The following is a 20,411-nucleotide window of genomic DNA, read 5'->3' as shown; positions in this document are numbered from 1 at the left end:
GGCGCGGTGGTGTGGTGGTGGTGAGGGGGTGCAGAGGCATGCCATGACCTTTTAAGAACCTCCTGAAAACTTAATTAAGAATAGCCCCGCTCGACTCTTTCCTTTTACTCTCTCCCTCCACACACACATATACACTCATAAAAAAATTCTCTATGATCCCTCATTCTCATCCTCTCTCTTTGTGATTGTTTACCCCCTTGCCCTTTCCTCACACACACCCTGTTGAGTCGATGTACAATAGATTTAAGGGGATAAAACTTCAAAATGGCTCACGCTGGCTTTTCATGAATACGTCAATTTCTTAGGTCATGTTAACACACGTACATCCTGCGATAAAAGCACGACCAGACATTAAAACTGCAGAAGCAGGTATGTCTTTCCTCGCCCCCTACATGGATACATCTCGGAAAGAGAACGCAGAACACATCCACAGGGCTCTGAAGAGCAAGGTGAAGGATTCTTTCACCTTAAATGCCATTTACTTCCATAGAGAAGTTGGAGTTACATCTCACTGATGGGTTGAATCCTCACCTGCTGGCAGCACAGGGCGTGTAGGGCAAAGCGTCCTCTCAGCTGGAGCTTGTTCTTTGGGAATGACAATGCTTCACATTCATCTTTTATGGTTGAATCTGACCTGTTCTTTCACCCCATGGGATACTTTTTGCCTCAGTGTATCTTCATCTTCATCACTGACTACTGTCCTCATAGTCATTTCAAGCACCGACAACAGGAACATTTTGATAACATGTGGAGAGGCAGAAATGCAGGTTAACGGGTCTTCCCAGGACTCTCCATTACTATAGAGGCCACCTACGGATTAAGAGCACCCAGTGTGCGGACGCATATACAGACATACAAACACACACACGCGCGCGCTGACATGCATACACTTACAGCATCTAATTAGAGGAGTGAGATGCTATGACCTAATTCCTAACCTCTCCTTGGCAGTCAGCATTGGGGGCCTCTGCTTGGATCGGTTGGATTAAGGCGGGAAAATGGAAGGTGCCTCACAGTGAGGAGTATGGAAATAGAAAAGGGATGGGGGGGTATGAAAATGATGATATATGGAGGACACCATGAGATTACAAAATCAGCCTTATTTAGAATGAACGTCTACCCCACTTGAAACATAAACAGAGGGCTTCAAAATAAGTGTAGGTAGCAAACCTTTTCTCCTGTGTTTTCAGAGAAGAGCAATGCTACCATTTTATAAGCATGTCAGACTAAACCTAAAAATGTTCACACTAAACATAAACTGCTACTGCAGTTTTAATTGCATACAAAAATCTGTAGGACACAGGCTAAAGTAGCAGAGATTGATACAATTCGGGCAGCATCATGTGACTGCAGCTGACCTGCATGTCAAGATGCTCCATGGAAAATAAGTTTTTCAACCTTAAAAAGTGATTTTAAAAAATGTCTCGTTTTCCTCTGTTTATATAAATGCTTTCAAAATCTAACCATACAATTATGTAGATTCAGTGGAATTGTGTGGAACTGTGCACTGCTCATGAAAAACTGACACTGGAGCAGTTACTGTGTGACAGCAACAGTTGTGACCTAGCTAGGTTTTGCAAGGACTCCCTGTCCACCTACAATGGCTGCACTGAAATGAGATTCTGTATCAACAATTTTCCTATAATATGAACTGAAAATGTGACAGGGGAGATATTTCTTATAGTTGCGAGTTCATATTTGGAAAAAATCTTTTAGATGCAAGAAATCATGTTTACTATCAGATACTGAAAATATTTTAGTCTCCTTCATCTCAGAATTCCTTCTCTGACTAAGCAATCAGTGCTTCACTCAAGCTCAACCAAAGGTGGTACCTAAAAGAAAGCGTAACAGATGCTGTGTCTTTGAGTAAGTCCCACTACCAAAGATTTCTACCTCTTACCTCCAAATTCCACCTCAGCAGGATGACGCCATGCATTGAAGTCACAGCCATGTAGTGCTGTAACTCAAAATCTAGCAACAGCACAAGCTACCTTCCCTGAGCTTTCACTTGTGTTCCTAATACTCCGGGCACAAAAGATGAAACCCAGTGGAGACAGTGAGAGAGAAATGACCTTGGTGCAGACAAAGAAGGAACTGCGCTGGTGATACTCCCTGTACTGTAAGAGGTTGAGTTCAAGAGAGATTAGCAATTACACTTCGCTGTCAACAGAATACTTCAGTGCATTTATCACTGTTTGTCTAATTCTGTCATCTAAATTGCAAAGTACAGCAGATTACATATGCAGTATATCAAATGACTAATCTGCAACTCTGATGCCCTACCTGCAGAAACAAACTGACAAAGTCTATGTAGCCTGGTATTTCTGTGCAGGCTTTTCCATTTTGCATCCATAGTGAACAACACTCAACGTCAAAATCCATCATGTATTTGCACTGTCTTCTCATTTTCACCATGTCCACTTTTACAAAAATTAATTTGTTATCAAGCTCAGAGGCCAAAAAGTGACACTAGCAGCATCATTAATGAGTGAGCTGTACTCTGTGATTACCTCGATGGCCCACATCTATCCATCACATAAAAATTCCTGAAGGCAGATGCAGCTGGATGGAGGCATCTTTACAGTAAGTGCGTGACTATGAGCACCACTGAAGGGGTTGTGTGTGTTTGCGCAGACAGGGTGATGGCCACATACCCACACACACACACAAATACACATCTGTCAGCAGCTTTGCATGAGCTGATACATGTATGTGAGAAAGTGCTACACCTCTGGATGTGTATATATGTGTATGTGTGTGTGTGTGTGTCACAGCACTCCTGGAAGGGGGCTGCAGCGTTTCTGCCTGAGTGCGACTGTCAGTGGGCATCACTCAGCCCGGCAGTGTGGCAGGACGCGAGGATCATTAGTGGAGACGGAGGGAGTGAGAGAGGGAGCAGAATGGAGGAGAGTAAAGGAGAAAAGGGGAGAGAGGGGCAGTGACTGTGCGAGTCGGGCAGCGCGTCTTAATATCCGTCTTGAGAGCATTACACACACGGCAGTGCACTTTCCTCTCAGTCACGCAATCGCCCCACCATGAAGACCCCAGCGCGGCCCCCTCCTCTGTCATTTTCTCCCCTCTGTCACTCTCTCTCCCTCCATCTATCCCACCCCCCACCGCCCTTTCACCCTGCATCTCTGATTGACCCCCCCTCTGTCCCTCCCCACATCTCTCAAGTCATGCCCTCACTTAAGCACGGTGCATTGCAGCTTTTCATTTCCCTAGCTCCAGATTTATCCATCCTACTTCCCTTCTTCGCTTACATCTTTCCATTTCAGCCCATTGCTCCCATTTTCACCCGCTCTGCATCGCACAGCCGATCTTCTCCATGCACTAAGCATCATTGCTACTTGACCTACTCTTAACCGCAGCAAGGTGAAACAACTGCTCTACACGTGTGAGACATAAGCTCTTTTCACTACTTTTGCCCTGGTTCCTCACGGCATCCCAGTGCTTTATCCCCCTGCAGTTGTTGCTAGCCTTTCACTCTTTCAACCTTCAGCTTATTCATTTGTACATTTGCCCATCAATCCATCCATTCATCTGACACTTGGTGTCAGTGTACTTCATGTCCGCAGCCATTCATGTATCTCTTCGCCATCCACCCCTCCCTCTATCATTCCCGTCACTCACTAACTCACTCTCTTTAGTCAGAGTGATCCGTCTGATCTCTCTCTATCCCTCCAGGTCTGTGACCTGTGATGCGATGCCCTATGCTGAATACCAGAATCAACATGCCTGACATTTAAACAAACAGAGCAGCTACTACAAAGCTAGCTGTGTTAGCGCAGGTGCTAATTCTCCCTTAGTTTGCTTACTCAGTAGGTTCCCAGGTTCAGGGATCCATCTGTTTGCTTTATTGTCGTAGCATTTATCACACACAGATTAGGCCTTTTCTGTAATACAGTTGTCCCAGTGAAACATTTGTGAGCTTGGTGTTGGCACCTGCTGTCAGCGTAGTTTAGCATTATAGCCCTGCTGATGACAGTGCAGCGGTATCATGAGGTTAAGCAATGCAATCTGGCCAGATGCCAGCTCTGCTGAAAGATTGAAGGTTTTTCGATGCCATGCATTTGGGAGTGACACTGGCATGTGAGATACATGTGATTAACCAGGTACAACAGAAGATAGTGTGAGAGTTAAAAGGTAAACAAGGACACTTAAGCTTTCGGCTTTTGGATATGTTAGAGGCGTGGCACATGGGTCCCATTGGACCTTAACTCCTTAACACACACAAGTCCAAACATAATGTACCCAAAATAAAAAAGGTTACTGTTCATCAACTATTTTGATTACAGTCACAACCCCTGATCTCCTTTTAAAGGTAACTCAAAAAGTTACCTTTTTTCATCAAATTATCATTTCACCCATTAAGTGACCTTCTTTTGTACACAAGCCTAAAGATGACACACCCAAATTAAAATGATCACTGTGGTTGAATCCTGTTTATTGCAGCCATGATCTTGGAGGTAACTGACTATTAAAATGTCAGAATTAATCTATGACAATGTAAGTTTTTGTCTCACACTTTGTACGTGCTGCCGTTACAAAATAAACACCCGCTGTAGTGTTGAGTAAAAGCCGAGCAAGGATTCAAATTGATGAAAAATGCCAAATGTTTGTAGATTCAATTTTCCCCAATGTGAAGATTTGAAACTGTTGTCCATCTCATGTAACTGTAACCTGTGTTTAACCAAAATAATACTAAATAGATTAAGACAAAATGAGCAATTTAAAGCAGATACATTGGTCTTTGGATGCTTGCAGTAGGTTTTCGTCTTAAAGATTTCTTCATTTTACAGATTAAACAATGAATTTATTGATCAGAAATACTGACATACTTTCCCATACCCATACTTTCTATTCTCTCATCATTGCCAGGTAACATCCCAACCTACGCCCTTTACCACATACTTGTCACTTGTTTGATGTTCACACACATTCCTCAAAATGAACATCAATGTTCAGCTATCTACCCCTCTCTTTCTCACACATACAAATTCCCCTGCATGAATTACGACCTGTTCCTAATCACCATTCCAGACACACAGACCTGGAAATATACAAAGGCAGCCCCACGTACACACACGTTCATACACACACAGCCTTGACCTCAGCAACATCCCCTCAGCTTTCCCTCTTGCACCTCCTTGCCACTCATCTAGATCTCTCCCCGGCCGGTCTTTGGGCATGAATCACTTGTAAGGATTTGAGAAAAGACTTCGCTAAGCTGATTGCTAAAGGGGAGGGGGCAAATTACCGTTGCACAACTGCGTAAAAAAAACCTTCTTGGGTCATGATTTGCCTTATGTAATAGATTGTGTGTATGTGTATGTGTGTGTGTATGTGTGTGTGTGTGTTCCCGAAATACAACCCCCCCCCAGCAGCCCCTACCCCACGCCACTTACCCATTTTGCACTAATTGAGGGATCTTTTTTCGGAAGCCGTTATTGCACACATTTAATTATTTATTTTGACGGGAAGCAATCTGGTGGCTAGTGAAGAGATCGTGAATGTGTGTGTATGTGTATGTGTATATGTGTGTGTGTGTGTGTGTGTGTGAGAGTGAGTGAGTGAGTGAGTGAGTGAGAAAGTGAGAGCGAGGGATAGACGGAGCAAGACTAGGTCAGTGCAGCTTTTTGGGTAAATATATGTGTGTGTGTGTGTGTGTGTGTGTGTGTGTGTGTGTGTGTAAGAGAGAGAGATAGAGAGAGAGAGGGCAGAGCTGCTGTAAGCTAACTGCACTGTATGTCTGTGGGGCTTTGCATGTATGAACAGCATATGAGAAATTTATTGTGTGTGCTTGTATGTGCGTATGTGTGTTGTATCTCAGAGTCCATGGCTCTCTGAGTGCAATGGGAGTGCACTAATGGACGCACACTTGAGCTGAAGTGTGCAGAGTGTAGCTGAAGTGCAGCCAAGTCTGGCTTCCAGTCCTGCTTGGAAGCCCTATAATCTACTCTCTACTATTCTAGCTCTCTTTTCTCATCCTCTCCATTTTCCTCACTTCCCTCTACTTGTCTTTCTATCTCTGTCTCTCTATCAATTTAATATTTTCATCCCCTCCTCACTGACTGAGCCAGCCACCCCCGTCTCCCCACTGTCTCCCCTATTAAATCTCTTTATCCTGGTTCTGAGAACGAAGACACGTGGATCAGCATTGTCGTGGCTGGCCGTGGACTTTCCTTTCTTCTTGCCCTCCCTCCCTCCCTCCTTCCCTGCTGTGCAGTGAGGAGAATGAAATAAGGGGAGACGACATGTAACCACCAGTAGTCTTGACCTTTATCAAGCTCCAGCGCCTGAGGCGGGGTGAATGAGACATTAAGAAAATGACTGAGCATTATTAACCCCTACTTAACTAACACACACACACACACACACACACACTTACACACACTGTCTGGTCTGTGCAATGGCTCTGATGCCTATTTTTTTTCCCTTGGCCTGCACTTTTCTGACAGTTAAGGACAAGCTGAAGCCAAATGATCATACTGGGAATAACACTTATGCATTCTGCGTCACGTCACTTTAGAAAGAAAAAGAATGGCAAGACCAGCCCGGCCTGCCAGCTCGGATTGTTTAACTGTGATTGATCCCTTGTCGAGCTCCAGCTTCCCAGCACTCCTGCGAATGCCAAGTCCTGTTGGGAACTGATGCTTCATTATAAGCCAACCGCACGAGTTCTTCAAATGATGCATCGGCCTCTAAGAGAAAGCTGGACCTGCGAGGGCCAGATGTTAACCCTGACAATTGCAGTCACAGCCTAGCAGTACTTCTAATGATTGAACATTTCCCTGTCTCTCTCCTCTTCTTCTTCTTTTTTTTTGCTTGTGTGCACGACTGGCGCATGTGCATGTGTGGCCATCCTTCTACTCCAGTCAATCAATGAGCAGAGACAATTCCCCGAGTGACATTTACGGAGAAGAAAGAGAGCCATTTATCACTTTAGTTTTGGGATAATAAAAGAATGACTGAATGAGCCAGTGTGTGTAGATGTGTGTGTGTGTGTGTGTGTGTGTGTGTGTGTGTGTGTGTGTGTGTGTGAGGGAGAGAGCAGGCGAGAGAGAGAGCTAAAGATGAAAAGGGGATTTCAAAAGCACATGAAAGAAGCAGGAGAAATGAGCGAGGGAAGAGGGAAATGAGTGATAAAAAGGCTACTTTGTGGGGAGGACTGAGAGTGTGAAATAGAACAAGTGAGGAGAGAAGAGAAGGCCGTGAGTGACTGACAGTGAAAAACAGAGCATGAGAAAGAAAGGGTGGGGAGGGTAAGGGGGGGAGGCCTGGGGTATGGAAAGAAAAAAGGCAGAGAGACAGAGGAGAGGGGATTGAAAAAGGCTCTCAGCACAGAGAGAAAACGAAGGAGAAAGAGGGGGAAGAGACAGATGAGAAAAAAAAGGGTCCAAGAGAAGAAGAGAAAGAGAGAGGAGACAGTCGGAGACAGAGCGAGGCAGACGTGCTGGGTTCATTCAGGGCTATGAGCAGACTCGGAGTTCAGACCTCACACGGTCAGCATACTAAACACCGGACCCAGTGTCCTGACCCAGATTCATGCCAGTGACATACAAATCCAATTGGAGAGGGAAGAATTTTCACCCCCCCCCCCCCCCCCCCCGTTTTACCATACCTCCCCTCAAACACACACGCACACACACACATACACCCCTTCCCCCTCAACCCCAGCTGGTCTCACAGTCACCTCATAATCCAACAACCTCGCCCCAATCCTGTATCCTCCCCACACATATGCTGGCTCCCACACAGATTTGTTCACACATGGGTTGTTTTACACATTCAAATGCAAAGGCCCAGGCATAACCACAACCACATGTGAATTTGACAGTTTCTTTCCAAGGTCAGCTTCCTCTTTTCAGAGCTCAGGTGAGCCGACATTACACCTCAGTGGGGCGCCACGCTGGTTCCTGACCAGCCGCTACCTGACATGACCTCTACAGCTCCATCCATCAGCAGTGGATGCATGTTTCAGCCACCAACCATTAGCATAACAAGCATCTTTCTTGAACATAACTTTTCTATCTACCTGTTCCAATCAGTCAACGTTAACTACATTTCCCTTTGTGAGGCGGCTCCCTCCATCAATCGCTGGGACCGCCAAGCTCAGGTAAACTGATCGACGGCCCTTATACGCTCCCCTCTTTCCCCTCCCACAATCCTTTGACTCGTGACAGGGGGTTGATGGACAGGCGGAGGGGGGAGCAAGAGACCCAGCACGTGGCTGCCAGGAAGGGTCCGGAGATGGAGCGTCATGAAATACACCGTTTAGCTCAGCATACATCATCTCTTTCTCAGGGACAGACATGGCAATATGCGTGCGTGTAAACACACACATTTACACACATGCACACGGCCATCAATCCCTTGCATACAGGAAGAGATATCCGACGAAGAGAAAAATTGAATTAGGAAATATGGGCACCGTGATTTGTGGGAAGCCAGTTTTGTGGCCGGGAGAAAAATACAGCTCGGAGCACACTTCATCTTATAGCAAGAGCAAAGAGGAAGAAGCATCTGTGTTGTTTATCTAAAACCCCCATCTAGTTACAATGGCTTGATTTGAAATATTCATATACATGTATGACAAGATCAGGCCCATTATGTTGCACTCTCAGCGGGGCTTCACTGAATGGACTGAATGGAAAACCATCAGTCAGTGTAAATTATGAAGACAAGATACATTACATAAGCTATAGAAGGGCATGAAGAGGAGTATTATTGTAGCCTGCTATCAATCACAGCACCACACGTTGTATAGTGTCATCAGTATGATAACATGCTATAGGCTATTTCAAGGATAAACTAGCCATTATAATATTTCACGAAGCATAAAACCAAGGGAAAACACATTAGGCTTTGTGTTGTGTGCATCATAAGGCATTATGTGGGTTATGTTTTAGATGGATCTGTGAATATACAAATGGTTCTTCAATCATAATGAACCGTAAATCATAAAGCCTACAAGGGCCGCAGCTAATGATTATTATCCTTGTCAATTTATTTTTTACAAAAAATCAGTTAATCGTTAATTGACCCCATGATGACACCTTGAAATACTTTGTTTTGTCTGACCAACAGATGTAGGTTTTTAAAAGCAGTAACATCTCACTGGTGAGAAGCTAACAGCCTTTTCCCTTGATAACTAGAAATTCAAAATTGTTGATGATAAATTTTCTGCTGATCGACTCAATGTGTAACTCCACAACCAACCACACAGACCTGCAGATTACGTCTTTGTTGGCCAACAAAACAAAAACATTCCACAGCGATGCCCAAACAGTGCATGGTCTGTATCTAATCAGAAATATATGAGGCACATCTTTAAGTACAAATAAAAATAGTATGTTCATAGTACGCTACGGCTATTACGATATACACTAATATGGAGTAGGCTAGCCTGAGGCTGTGATAGAGGGGGGAGTGCTGGAGACGGAGCAGAACACGAGCGGAGCAGAGCAGGCCCTGTAGTGGTAGAGAAAGAGACAGAGAGAGTCGACCCAGCGTGACTACCGCCTGCCTGAGTGGAGCAGTCTGCCTGCAATTAAGGTGGAATCAGGGAGAAATCTGCGCTGCCTTGATAATGAGCCTCGTCTGAATTATTAACGAGAGCTGTTCCCCCGGGACCCGGGCTCCCACTGAGCCCATCAACCCCCCCCAACACACCCACATGCACACACAGGCACACGCACTTGCACTCATACGGGGAAAAGGGAGAGAAATACACTCAGAAATGCATACACACACGACAATCACACATTATGCACATTGACACAGATGAGCAACAAGCATGCCGCTACACATGGAGCCTGAAATTTCCAGCACCATGAGGGCTAACACATTTTCTTCACATGGTGAAGTGAATATCTAAATCCATTTACAACATGTGTAATAACATTTCTCTGGGACAAAATAACTTTAATCACTGCCATCAGATTGACTCTGACAGATTTTTCTCTGTGTTAGAATAAGCTACTTCAACATAGCACTTGACTGAATTCAAAAAATATTTCACATATTAGAAGAAGCCCTTGATGTGTGAATCTTGTCCATTAAGCCACCAAGCATGTGCAATAACAATGGGCAGTTTCTTAACCGCATAACATTGGGAAAGAGCATACTGAGGTATTTGATTTCAGAGATGTAAGCCAATTATTAGATGATGAGTCATTCATTGCGTATTAGTCATTTTGGAAAGTATTTATGGTCATGAATGAAAAATGCTTTATTCTAGGGATTGAGTTCTGGGAGAAATACTACTATTAACTCAGCTGACAAAGATCTGTAGAAACTCTTTATTTTTGCTCAACAAACCCTCTAAACTATATCGGCAGTGAATACACCAAGTTTGTACTAACAGGACTGGTGTCAATAGAATGTGGCTAGAGGGTAACTGAGCAGTGACTTTTATTTCCATTTTATTGAAATGTGGGTATTGTGGGTTTATACCCAGACTAGCAGCACTGCAATATCACAAAGACCCCAAACAGGAGAAGGCCTCTCTGTTACACCCCACTCCAGTTTCATAACCCATTCCCTGGAAAAGAGATGTGTTCGAATCACCCTGCACTGGCAAAACACTCAAGGCTGTCCCCACCTCCCATCAAATCTCCATGACATCAAACTTACTCAGCCTCTGAGAGAAACACACACCACATTCTATCCCTGCAGCTGTGGATGGTTTTGCCAAAAAACCTGCGGGTGCTCACCAAACAGAGCCACGCCTTCCGTACAAGCCAATCGCAGTCAGTCAGACAGGTTTCAAAACAAATCAGACGGCAAAACAGCACCCCAGAAAGTCGCTTCCGCTCTCGGTCAGCCCCCTCCTCTCCCAAAAACGGTTCACCCCACCCAAGAACAGAGTGTTCCTCCATGGGTGGTTTGAGGAGGCACAAGTGTGTTGTGTGTTTCGTGCAAATGTGTGTGCCTGAGCCAGAGGGAATAGTGGAAACCATCACCCTAAATAGTGCAATTGGAAAAGAATGACAATTTCTCTATGCTTCACTATGCTTCCCCAGTTTAGGGAAACTGAGAGGAGTATTTAATATTCTGAGAAATGTCACCAAATGGCTGTTAAAAAAGGGAAAGAAAATGCAGAAGCATGGGTAATAGGCTTGGTAAGAAATGCTTCAACAGCTGAAGTTCAGTTCAGCTGAGAAGAACATCCAAATTAGTTCAACCCTGTCGAATTGGGAACTTGACGGTCTCATCCCCCTGTATTCTGCTCCAAAAGACCCAGTAGCTGAGAGGAGTCGAGCTGGGGAAAATCCAGCATTGTTATCCTATTATCTCTGAGATAATGTGAGATATGAGATTCCTCTTAGATAAGAGGAGGCACACTGCTTAAGGCACTCTAGATCACTGGCGGGAGACTGCTAAAGCTCAAAATCCTGACGCCATAGCTCCCATGAGAAAGACTCCTCACCTCAATTGGCCCTTGTGCCAAAACCAACTAAGACAGAAAGAATGTATAGAATGTCTGATGGATAAATAGAGGGGTGGAGCAAGAGAGACAAGGCGGAGAGATAAAAGAGGTGATAACACGGGTGTCTGCTAGATGGAGTGATAAGAGAGAGTGAAGCAATATCAAAGGCAAAATTATATTGTTTTTCATATTACTGTCTCCTGATTGCTGTCTCCCACATTTGAATGCGCGCCCATGCTCTGGTAATTTGCATGTACATTAATCATTTTCAGTGAGAAATGAACTGCCATGGCTGCCTGAAGGCTGCAGGGGGAAAGGCGGTGAGAACGGGCTTCTTGGCATCAGATACCCGGCTCAACCTGAATATACTGCCTGAACCCAACCTGGCTGCGGCTGCAGGAGCCAAGGGGAGATGTAAGGTGCTCATAATCCTGCACCATAAATCTGTCCAGCATGCATCATATGCTCTCATTTTGAGAGTGTGTAAGCGTGTGTGTGTGTCTGTCTGTCGCACTCTCAAATTACTCTGCTCCCCTGAGCCAAGACGAAGGATAAAATATGAATCAGCTGAAGTCTAGGATAGTTTCCAGTCTCTCCAGACTCCCCGACCATCATCAAGTAACACAGGCATGCATTCCTATGCACACATACACACACGCAGCAGACGCACACATAGCAGACACACTCTCAAAGTTTCAAGTCTCTTCACTTCATGCTAAGCTTCTGTCAAACACACTCTTTGCTGCACATTTGACATTCATATCTCTCATATTTGCCAAGTGTCTCTCTACTGCAGCTGCCGGAGCCCATGCATAGTGACAGGATTACGAAACTCTGTCTGTCTCTTTACCTATAAATCAATTAGATAAAGTGATATGATCCAGACCTGCTATAAATACTACAGCCTGTGGAGACAGGTGTTATGTACCTTTACAGAAGATAAGACTATACATATACCTACAGAAACATTTTTCTTTTCTCCTCTCTTCATTTCCTCGCACGCAGTTCATCTTTCTTTCTCGCTGCCCTGCAGTCACTGTCACATTTCTGTCTCTATTTTAAGCACCATCTTTCTGGTTTGTGCGATATCTGCCAATAACAGAAGCCCAGTGACCCCTTGCCCTGCTGGCCCCTGCACAGGCCACTACCTAAAGACACTTTATAAATAACAGTCTAGTCGCTTTGGATTAAACTGTCTGAGTGACTGCCTGGCACCCTTGCCAACCTGCTGCGCAATGCCCTGGCTGCCCCAAGCACTGGAAAAAGCCCTGCTCTCTAAACACATACAAGGGAAACTATGTGTCGCACATTATGTCAGACAGAGACACACATTTCAGAGATGCACTGTAGTTGCAGTTACATCACAAATTTCAATTTAAATATACTTAATACACCAAAAACAGTAGTGTATTATGATATTTTTTATGTATACAATAACTAACCCTTGCTGACATATACAATAGAGCAACCCCATCCCCCCTCCAAAAAAGCATGACAATGGCATTATATAACCCCCTTGAAGTATTATGAAGTTCTGGGTGCCTACAGAGCAACCCCCACACCAATTTCCCCTTAAACCCCACCATTAGAGGCATTATGAAGTCAAGAGCAAGACTACACACCATTCTCTGCAGTGACATGCTGTCAGACCAATCAGCGGGCCCAAACACACACGGCTATAGAAGTAGACAGCCCCTCCTCCCTCTGCTGCACTAGCCCCCACAAAGACACACACACATAACACTACCACCCCTGACACTTTGTTGCAATTGACATGTGCTTCTCCCACGCACAAACGCAGAATGCACCCGTGGATGCTCACGCTCAGATATAATTAGCCATGAAGACATAAAACACAACCGTAGAAATGGGGATTCAGGATCAGTCGCTAACTTTAGCTCAGGATCCTGTAAATTTCTGGGTTGGATCAACATAGTTACAGACCGCTGGAAAATAAAGGTCAATGAAGTTTCCACTAATCTACACTGCAGCTGTGGCTAGCGCCCCAGTGGAAAGTGTAACAGGGTTCACAAGTGCACAATTCTTCGTAACCCTCCTCCAGTAAGGATCTGATTAGGAGGCCGTGACCTGAGAATACTGTAGCCTTCCTAGAAACCAGAAGCCATTAGGTATTTATAGGAGCTTAATGGTACTGTCTATGTGCGCTGGCTGTCTAGTACCCATCATCAAGCCAACATCACATCCCTCCCAATAGGAGTCAGGGCAGCGTAATTTACAACACCCTGTCTGCTTTTCAAGATTATTTTCCTACAACCGCCATGTACGGTCCAGGTTCAATAAACTGTCTCAAGAGGTTCCTTTGCTTTTAGTTGGTCATCCCCCACCCACAAACAGCCACCCCCCTAAACCCCCGCCTGCGAGCCTCCCACACAAACTGCCAGGCTATACCACTTAATTTCATTTTATTTCATCAGCAGCTTACCAACAATTCTTTTATCTCCCCCACCCCCCACCCCTTCCCCTGCCATGACAGAAAAAGCAGACTGTTTTGCATCAAATGCTTCGCTCGTGCATGATGTTGTTGATTGAGATGAAAAATGTAATGGATGGTACAAGTAGTGTTTTCCAACTTGCAAATACTGCTGTCAAATATAATTGCCTGATATGATTGTAAAATTAGAACACCTGTTTTGTGTGGGGGGGGTCATGGACTGAATCCGGACGTGTGGCCTCACATTACCCTTGTCAAATGCAGTCTTACATGCAATCCTACTGTTGATCTCTAATAAAAGAGATAATGTTTTATGTGTCCACAGCCTTTTAATTTCATGACTACCTTAATGAAATCATTTGCATATAAATTTCTGTTCATGTAGTGCAAAAGCCGATGTGCCATAATATGCAAAAATTAAGATTTATGGACCTTCTGTCTCACTCATAACAAAAGAAATATTCATTACGTATTCAAATCTGGCTAATTCTTGTTCTTGTTTTTGATGAGCCCAGCTCTCTTAACCCTCGTGTTTTCCTCTGGGTCAAAGTGACCCGGTGGCCGACAATGTGCCTTTGTGTATGTGTGTAGTAGGATTTGTTGTAGTGGCTGAAGCAGTTATCTTTTGTTTTTGAAAAATAGTAAGAAGAAAAAAGTATACGGAATACAAAGGGAAATATGAAGAGCAATGGGAGGGTTAAAACTTGAAAACATTTATTGCAAGACCCTGAGTAGGCAGTTGCATCAGAAATTAGGGTTTTAATGTACATGCACAACTGCGGTTGAGGGACAGTATTCCCATCTGCTGTTTGTTTGGTTCCTGTAGGTAAGCTGCACATGTGACTTCTAAGTGTATGTTTACATTACCACTCTGTCTCTGACCAAAACCAGGTCAGCCCAGTTACTGACATTATGGCTGCCTGTTTTAAACGACTTACCTAATCCCCCATCATTACCTGGAATGGGCCCCATGTCTCGCCTGTGGCCTCAAATAACCCAGGACCTCAGATTGCCACTGTCAAACCCCCTAATTTGCAGTTTCATAAATAGCAGACTGGGGCTTTGGCGCTAAAGATAAAGAGGCCCTGTGGTTGAGGACTCTTGGTGCAAGCGCAGGGCTAATGACACAAAGTCTACCTGGAGACACACCTTAGCAGAGTTCAGTTTAATGGGACAGGCTTAAGGTGTCAGTCAGGTGCTTGTGATTAAGTCAACGAGGCCAATAGAGTTTATGTTATGCAACGGCAACACAACAAGTTTTGACAAGAGACTGATTCCTTTGAAAGATAAAAATATGAATGCGTGATATGAATGACACACCTAGATATTTCTGGACAAGTAGGAATCTTGCAACCCTGCCAATTCCATAACTCTCCCTGTAATTATTTAAACTTAGCAATAAGCATTAATGGTTTATTCAATAATGGATTCATGCTGGAAAAGAAGTATGGCTGGTCAGACTGAAGTCCTCTCTAAATCCTGTTTTGTGGTCTTGCTTTGGTAAATAACAGATATCCCGCAGACCCAAATATGATACACTGTCATATCACACAACCTCCACCTTCTTTACCTTCTTTCACAATGCCATGGAAATAGCAGTTTCGGATGCAAACTTAACATCTAGTCTCAAAGTCTCAGCTCAGCAAAGGTGGACCATCAGGAGAACCACTGCTGCCCTGCTCATCTTCCCCCCTCTTTCTCCCTGTCCTCAGATGGCCATAATGAATAGAAACAAGATGAGGCTAGGAGCAGAGGCTGATAACATGGGCAGATGTCCAGGAGGTTACTCTAGGCTCTCAGCCAGACAGGCAGTGGTTGGTGGACTGTGGTCAGTTGTGAACATCCCCTCTGAATATTTACATTGTGGCCGGCTGACCTGAGATCTCCAACAAGTGTCCCTCTGTTGATTCCTAGATGTTTGAACTGATAGAGTAGTGGGGAAACGTGTGCTGCGTATTAGCGTGAAAATGAATTGAATAGTTTGTTCTATTTATCCGCCACATTTAGCAGATATGAGGATGAATCATTAACCACTGTGGTCCGGCTCCTGGTTGGGAGATTTCATGCACTACTACGGACGCTGCTGCCCATCATGAGCTGCTCTCTGCGGCTGGGATGAGCAAAGCTTTGTTACACTTACACACACACACACACACACACACACACACACACGGCGAGTGACTCCACTCCAGTCTATTACATTCTGCCATCTATGATCTATTAGAATGACTGACGGCAGTAATGAACTAAGACAAGATAACGCATGTCACCATTCATGCGTAACCGACACGGAATCCCACGGTGGCATGTGTATGGCACGAGGGGTGAAATAATCATAATGACTTTGTGAATAAGAATAATACTCAATACTATCACCAGACGCTGTGATTAACAAGTCAAAGCTCCATCGTGCTGGCTCGTGTGTTTTATTCCTTACCTTCCAGCCAGCTGAGCTATTACTGTCGCCCTTATCCTTGAAATAGGGCACATAACGGACCATCCAGTCGTATATCTGTGACAGCGTGAGTCTCTTTTCAGGGGTGCTCTCAATGGCGCGGGTAATGAGATCCGCGTAGGACTGGTTCCCCCACGCGTTCCGCCGCGAGGACTTGGCTTTGCGCAGCGGTCCGGTCACATCGAGCGCCGCGCCAGCCAGGCATGGGTGCGTCGCGCCTGTGGGTGCCGGGGCGCCGGCTGGATGCTTCAGCTCTCCCGGCGTTCCGCCCACGAGCCCGGCTCTGCAAGCCGGGACGTCCTCCGGTTCCACCTTGATGTTGGCCAGCGGAAGACCCCCGTTGACCTCGTGTCCGCCGGGGAAATCCTCCGGGCAAGGCAGCGGCCAGGTGCACGAGCGAGGCCGGCTTTGCGGCTCGAAATCCGAATCAACCTGATGAGCGTCTAATTCGTCGTCCTCCATCATCAACATTTACCCTTCAGTTGGAATGGAATAAATCAAATGGAAAAGCAAGGGAGGGAAATACCTCCACGATTTCCCGTATCCCACTGTCCTTAATATCACTTCAGGTTGAAATTCGCCTTGTAATACGGTTATGAAGCTTATACAGTCCGAATCAATGAGAGGCAATTCAACAGAGTAGAAGGATCATGATGGATACAAGAGAAAATCACAGCTTCGCGTGGAGAGATAAGAGTAGTAATAAAAGTAATAATAATTTTTCGTCCATTTTACCTGAAGTAAAATATCAAACGGGGATTGAAATGCCTCTTATTTAACAGTCCACATCACCTCAAGACAGTCAGTCTCAAACGCGTGTCAGAGCCAGTCATGGGGGCTTTTCAATTCAGTTGCAGCAACAGATGATATTTCAGATAAGGAGCATATTTGCAAAGCAGTCGTCGATAAATCCTCCAGAAGACAACGGGAAGAATGAGGAAAGAGAAGAGAGGAGAGAAAAAAATCAACAGGGCTGTGTAGAGAGCATCCACCGAGGCGATAATGCGTTATTACCGTGAATTATTAAATCTTCCAGTCTGCACGGATTAAGCTGGCAGCGGCACATTCAAGTCCATTCAGCCTGAACAGCACCCAACTGTCTGCAATTATAATGAAGAGGCGTGCGCATGTGGCGAATCGATAAATTCCCAGTCTGAAAAATATAAAGAAAAAAATAGTCCAACAATCAAATCTCGTATCCACTTGTCAGGATGACAAAATTGGCTTTTATCGCACCTCCTCTTGCTCCCCTCTCTATCCCCCCTTTGCCTTTTCTCACTCTCTCAGATCCCACACATGTTCTCATTTGCTTACAACTCGTTCCGTCGATGTGAACTGAGGATGACGCGCCGGCGCTGTAGTGAAGATGCTGCCAATTGGAGTGCGCTCACGAAATCAATACTCTCTGAACGTGATTACAGTGAAATCCCGAACTCTCTCTCTCTCTCTCTTTCTCCCTCCCTCCCTCCCTCCCTCTCTCTATCTCTCTCTCTCGACCATGTCTGTTATGAACGGAGGGAGCAAAAACCCCAAATTTTTAATCAAAACTAATAACGATCCTTTCAGGCTGAGCGTCGCGCGGCGCTTTGTGTGCCAGCCTTAAGGTCCAGCCGCGATAAAAAAAAAAAAAAAAAAAAAAAAAAAAAAAAGACAATGTGAGGTTCACAGATGGGGAAATTCCCCCACAATCTCGGCACGGGCTTTTGTCTGTATTTAAAAATATATATAGTGTCTGATCTGTCTTTGTGCGTAATAAACTGTCCCGCGCACCGCGTGCAGCGTCCAAATGCTCTGCAGGGAGACCTCGCGGTGAGCAGGAGGCTTCACCTCTGCTGATTATTTGCGGGCTATACCTCAGTGAGTGTAATTTTCTATGCAGATTAGACAGCTTTAGTACAGATTAAGAGAGATTAGGTAACCCTAGATTTTGATCCGGGAGGAGTGAGGTGAAATGGGGCTTTTCAGAGGCCAGAATGAGGGGGAAAAACCGTCTCTGCTCCAACACTCACTCCAACCAGAAGTGAGGAGAAATACAACACATGCATGTTATCATCTCAAAGCGCACTTGCCAAGCCACAACGCCAGAGAGACGCAGCTCTGGCGGACACGTCCCCCGGTCAGACCCGTGTGCATATTTCTGCTACACATTGACCGAGGTGGGTGGGGAGGGGTAAAATAGGGGGGATTCCTGCCCCTCCACCCCTCCGAAAATCTGACAGCAGCAGGGCGGGCACACGCAGTCACAGGTGCTCGACCCTCATTGGCTGTTTATTTCCCTTGTAAAAGCTATTAGACTTTATAATAGGAATCAGGGCAGGTAGTTTCACACCGGACTTCACCTTTTCACCTTTATCCAGCCAACCTAGATGTGCTGAGCACACGGGTTATTTTACAGCAACAGTCTGCTTCACCATTTTTATGCACATTTACACCTGTTATGTTGATGGTTGCTGTGGGGAGAATATTATTTATTCATGGACTTTTGCAGACAGTCCTACTTTTACACTCAGACATTCAGCTAAATTTTCTGATAATATTTGGGAGTTTGGCAGCCACTCCATGTGAGCATTTTAATAGCCCATGGGTAATCAGTATGACCTATGGGGGCATGTTGCTATGAAAGCATTGCAGTCAAAATATTCAACAGCTGAATAATAAGCTGTCCCTCAACATGGAGGCGTACACTCTCTGCAGAGTGTGCGACCCTAAATCTAGAAACTTATTGGGAGATGATTCTACTCAACATATTTTACTTATAGTTTAAACAAAACAACCTCATATTTCAAGGTCCTGTGCAACAGGGTGCCTGAAATTCTCTGAGGACCCCACCCTATTTATGCAAGGTACACACGGACTGAAGCTGTACTTATAAGTTGCACAACATGGCCACCCTGTGCACTCAGACATGAGTGTCTATTTGTGTCAAAAATAGCATGGTTTTAAATGTGGGAGGATGTGTCATAGTGTGTCATGGAATGACTTAATGCTGAACATCAGCAGGATCACATGGTTAAAATACCATGTTGCTAACAGTCTGCATATGTAAGAAATCTACAAACCGTACTGCACCTATACATTTGAGTAATGGGTATTTATCATATTTTTATATCATGTGGAGAGACAATCAAACCAGTGCTGGAGACAGATGAGCCTTTCACATCCTATAGTCTCTAACAAGGTTCTACTTGTGATGCTTGTATGTAAGTAAAACTTCTGAGTTCCATAATTGTGGTGACACTTGAAATTACATAATGTGTCTTGATTACAAATAAAGTGAAAGAAGAGTAATTGTGAATATCAAGAAGACAAATGACCAGATCCAGAGGCTCACAGTAGGACCCATTCTCCAAAGAGAAACTAGACTCAGAAAGGACTCACACAGTGAGGTGGAAGGCTCAGGCAGCACGAGTTTCAAGACTACGTATGTGTTTGGTCCCTTCCAGGCTGACTGCTCCGCTGTCCCCATACCAGACATTCCAGAGGCAGCGTGGCTGGCTTCAGGCTCTAAGTGGCTGATCCTGGAACAGCGTGTTCTGCACAGCAGTAATCACCTCAGCCAGCCACAAGCAAGGCAGAGCACCACATCAACAACAAGGCAGAGCTTTGTGCCTGTCAATTTGCACCAAGAAAAAAAGTTCTCTGGAATTTCATTCACACAAGGGAAGGGGTGCATTTTTTCCACCCATCTTTGCAAAGGCCCATCCTCATTCCCTTGGCCCTGCCACTTTAGCCGTCCCTCGCAACCTCATGATGTTGTGCAATTTATCCCCGCACCCCATTCTGCCCAGTGGGATTAGGACAAGAGGAAGCTGGAGAAACCACAAGAACACCCTTGGGAGATCGATGCCTGTCTGGGAAAACACCTCCCCTGGTCCTCCTCCCCTCTCAGCAAACAACCCACACTCTCTAACAAGCATATGGGCTCCCAATGACACAGGAAGGAGAGGGCTCAAATCCAAGTATTGGGAAGGTTTCTGAGTAGGCGAAGCTGGATTTCATCCCTTTGTGGCATTGGCCCAAAGTAGGCTGACTTAAAGACTTCCTGCCCGGAGCAAGAGCCAGCTTTCTGT

The 20,411-nt window shown here is 45.0% G+C and overlaps 1 protein-coding gene across 1 annotated transcript in view; it reads right to left on the bottom strand.

Annotated features, from left to right (window-relative positions):
• Positions 1 to 17,739, bottom strand: part of LOC108898544 (forkhead box protein O3-like) — a 29,084-nt gene extending 11,345 nt beyond the window's left edge. The window contains exon 1 of the mRNA XM_051075777.1: positions 16,324 to 17,739. Coding sequence (XP_050931734.1) covers positions 16,324 to 16,812 — 489 coding nt within the window. The 5' untranslated portion in view covers positions 16,813 to 17,739. The remainder of the gene's footprint in view (positions 1 to 16,323) is intronic.
• Between the last annotated feature and the right edge of the window lie 2,672 nt (positions 17,740 to 20,411).

Source organism: Lates calcarifer, linkage group LG15 (assembly GCF_001640805.2).
Source record: "Lates calcarifer isolate ASB-BC8 linkage group LG15, TLL_Latcal_v3, whole genome shotgun sequence".
Taxonomy (NCBI): Eukaryota; Metazoa; Chordata; class Actinopteri; family Centropomidae; genus Lates; species Lates calcarifer.
Note: the sequence above shows the minus strand (reverse complement) of the source record. Positions and strands in the feature narration are given on the sequence as shown.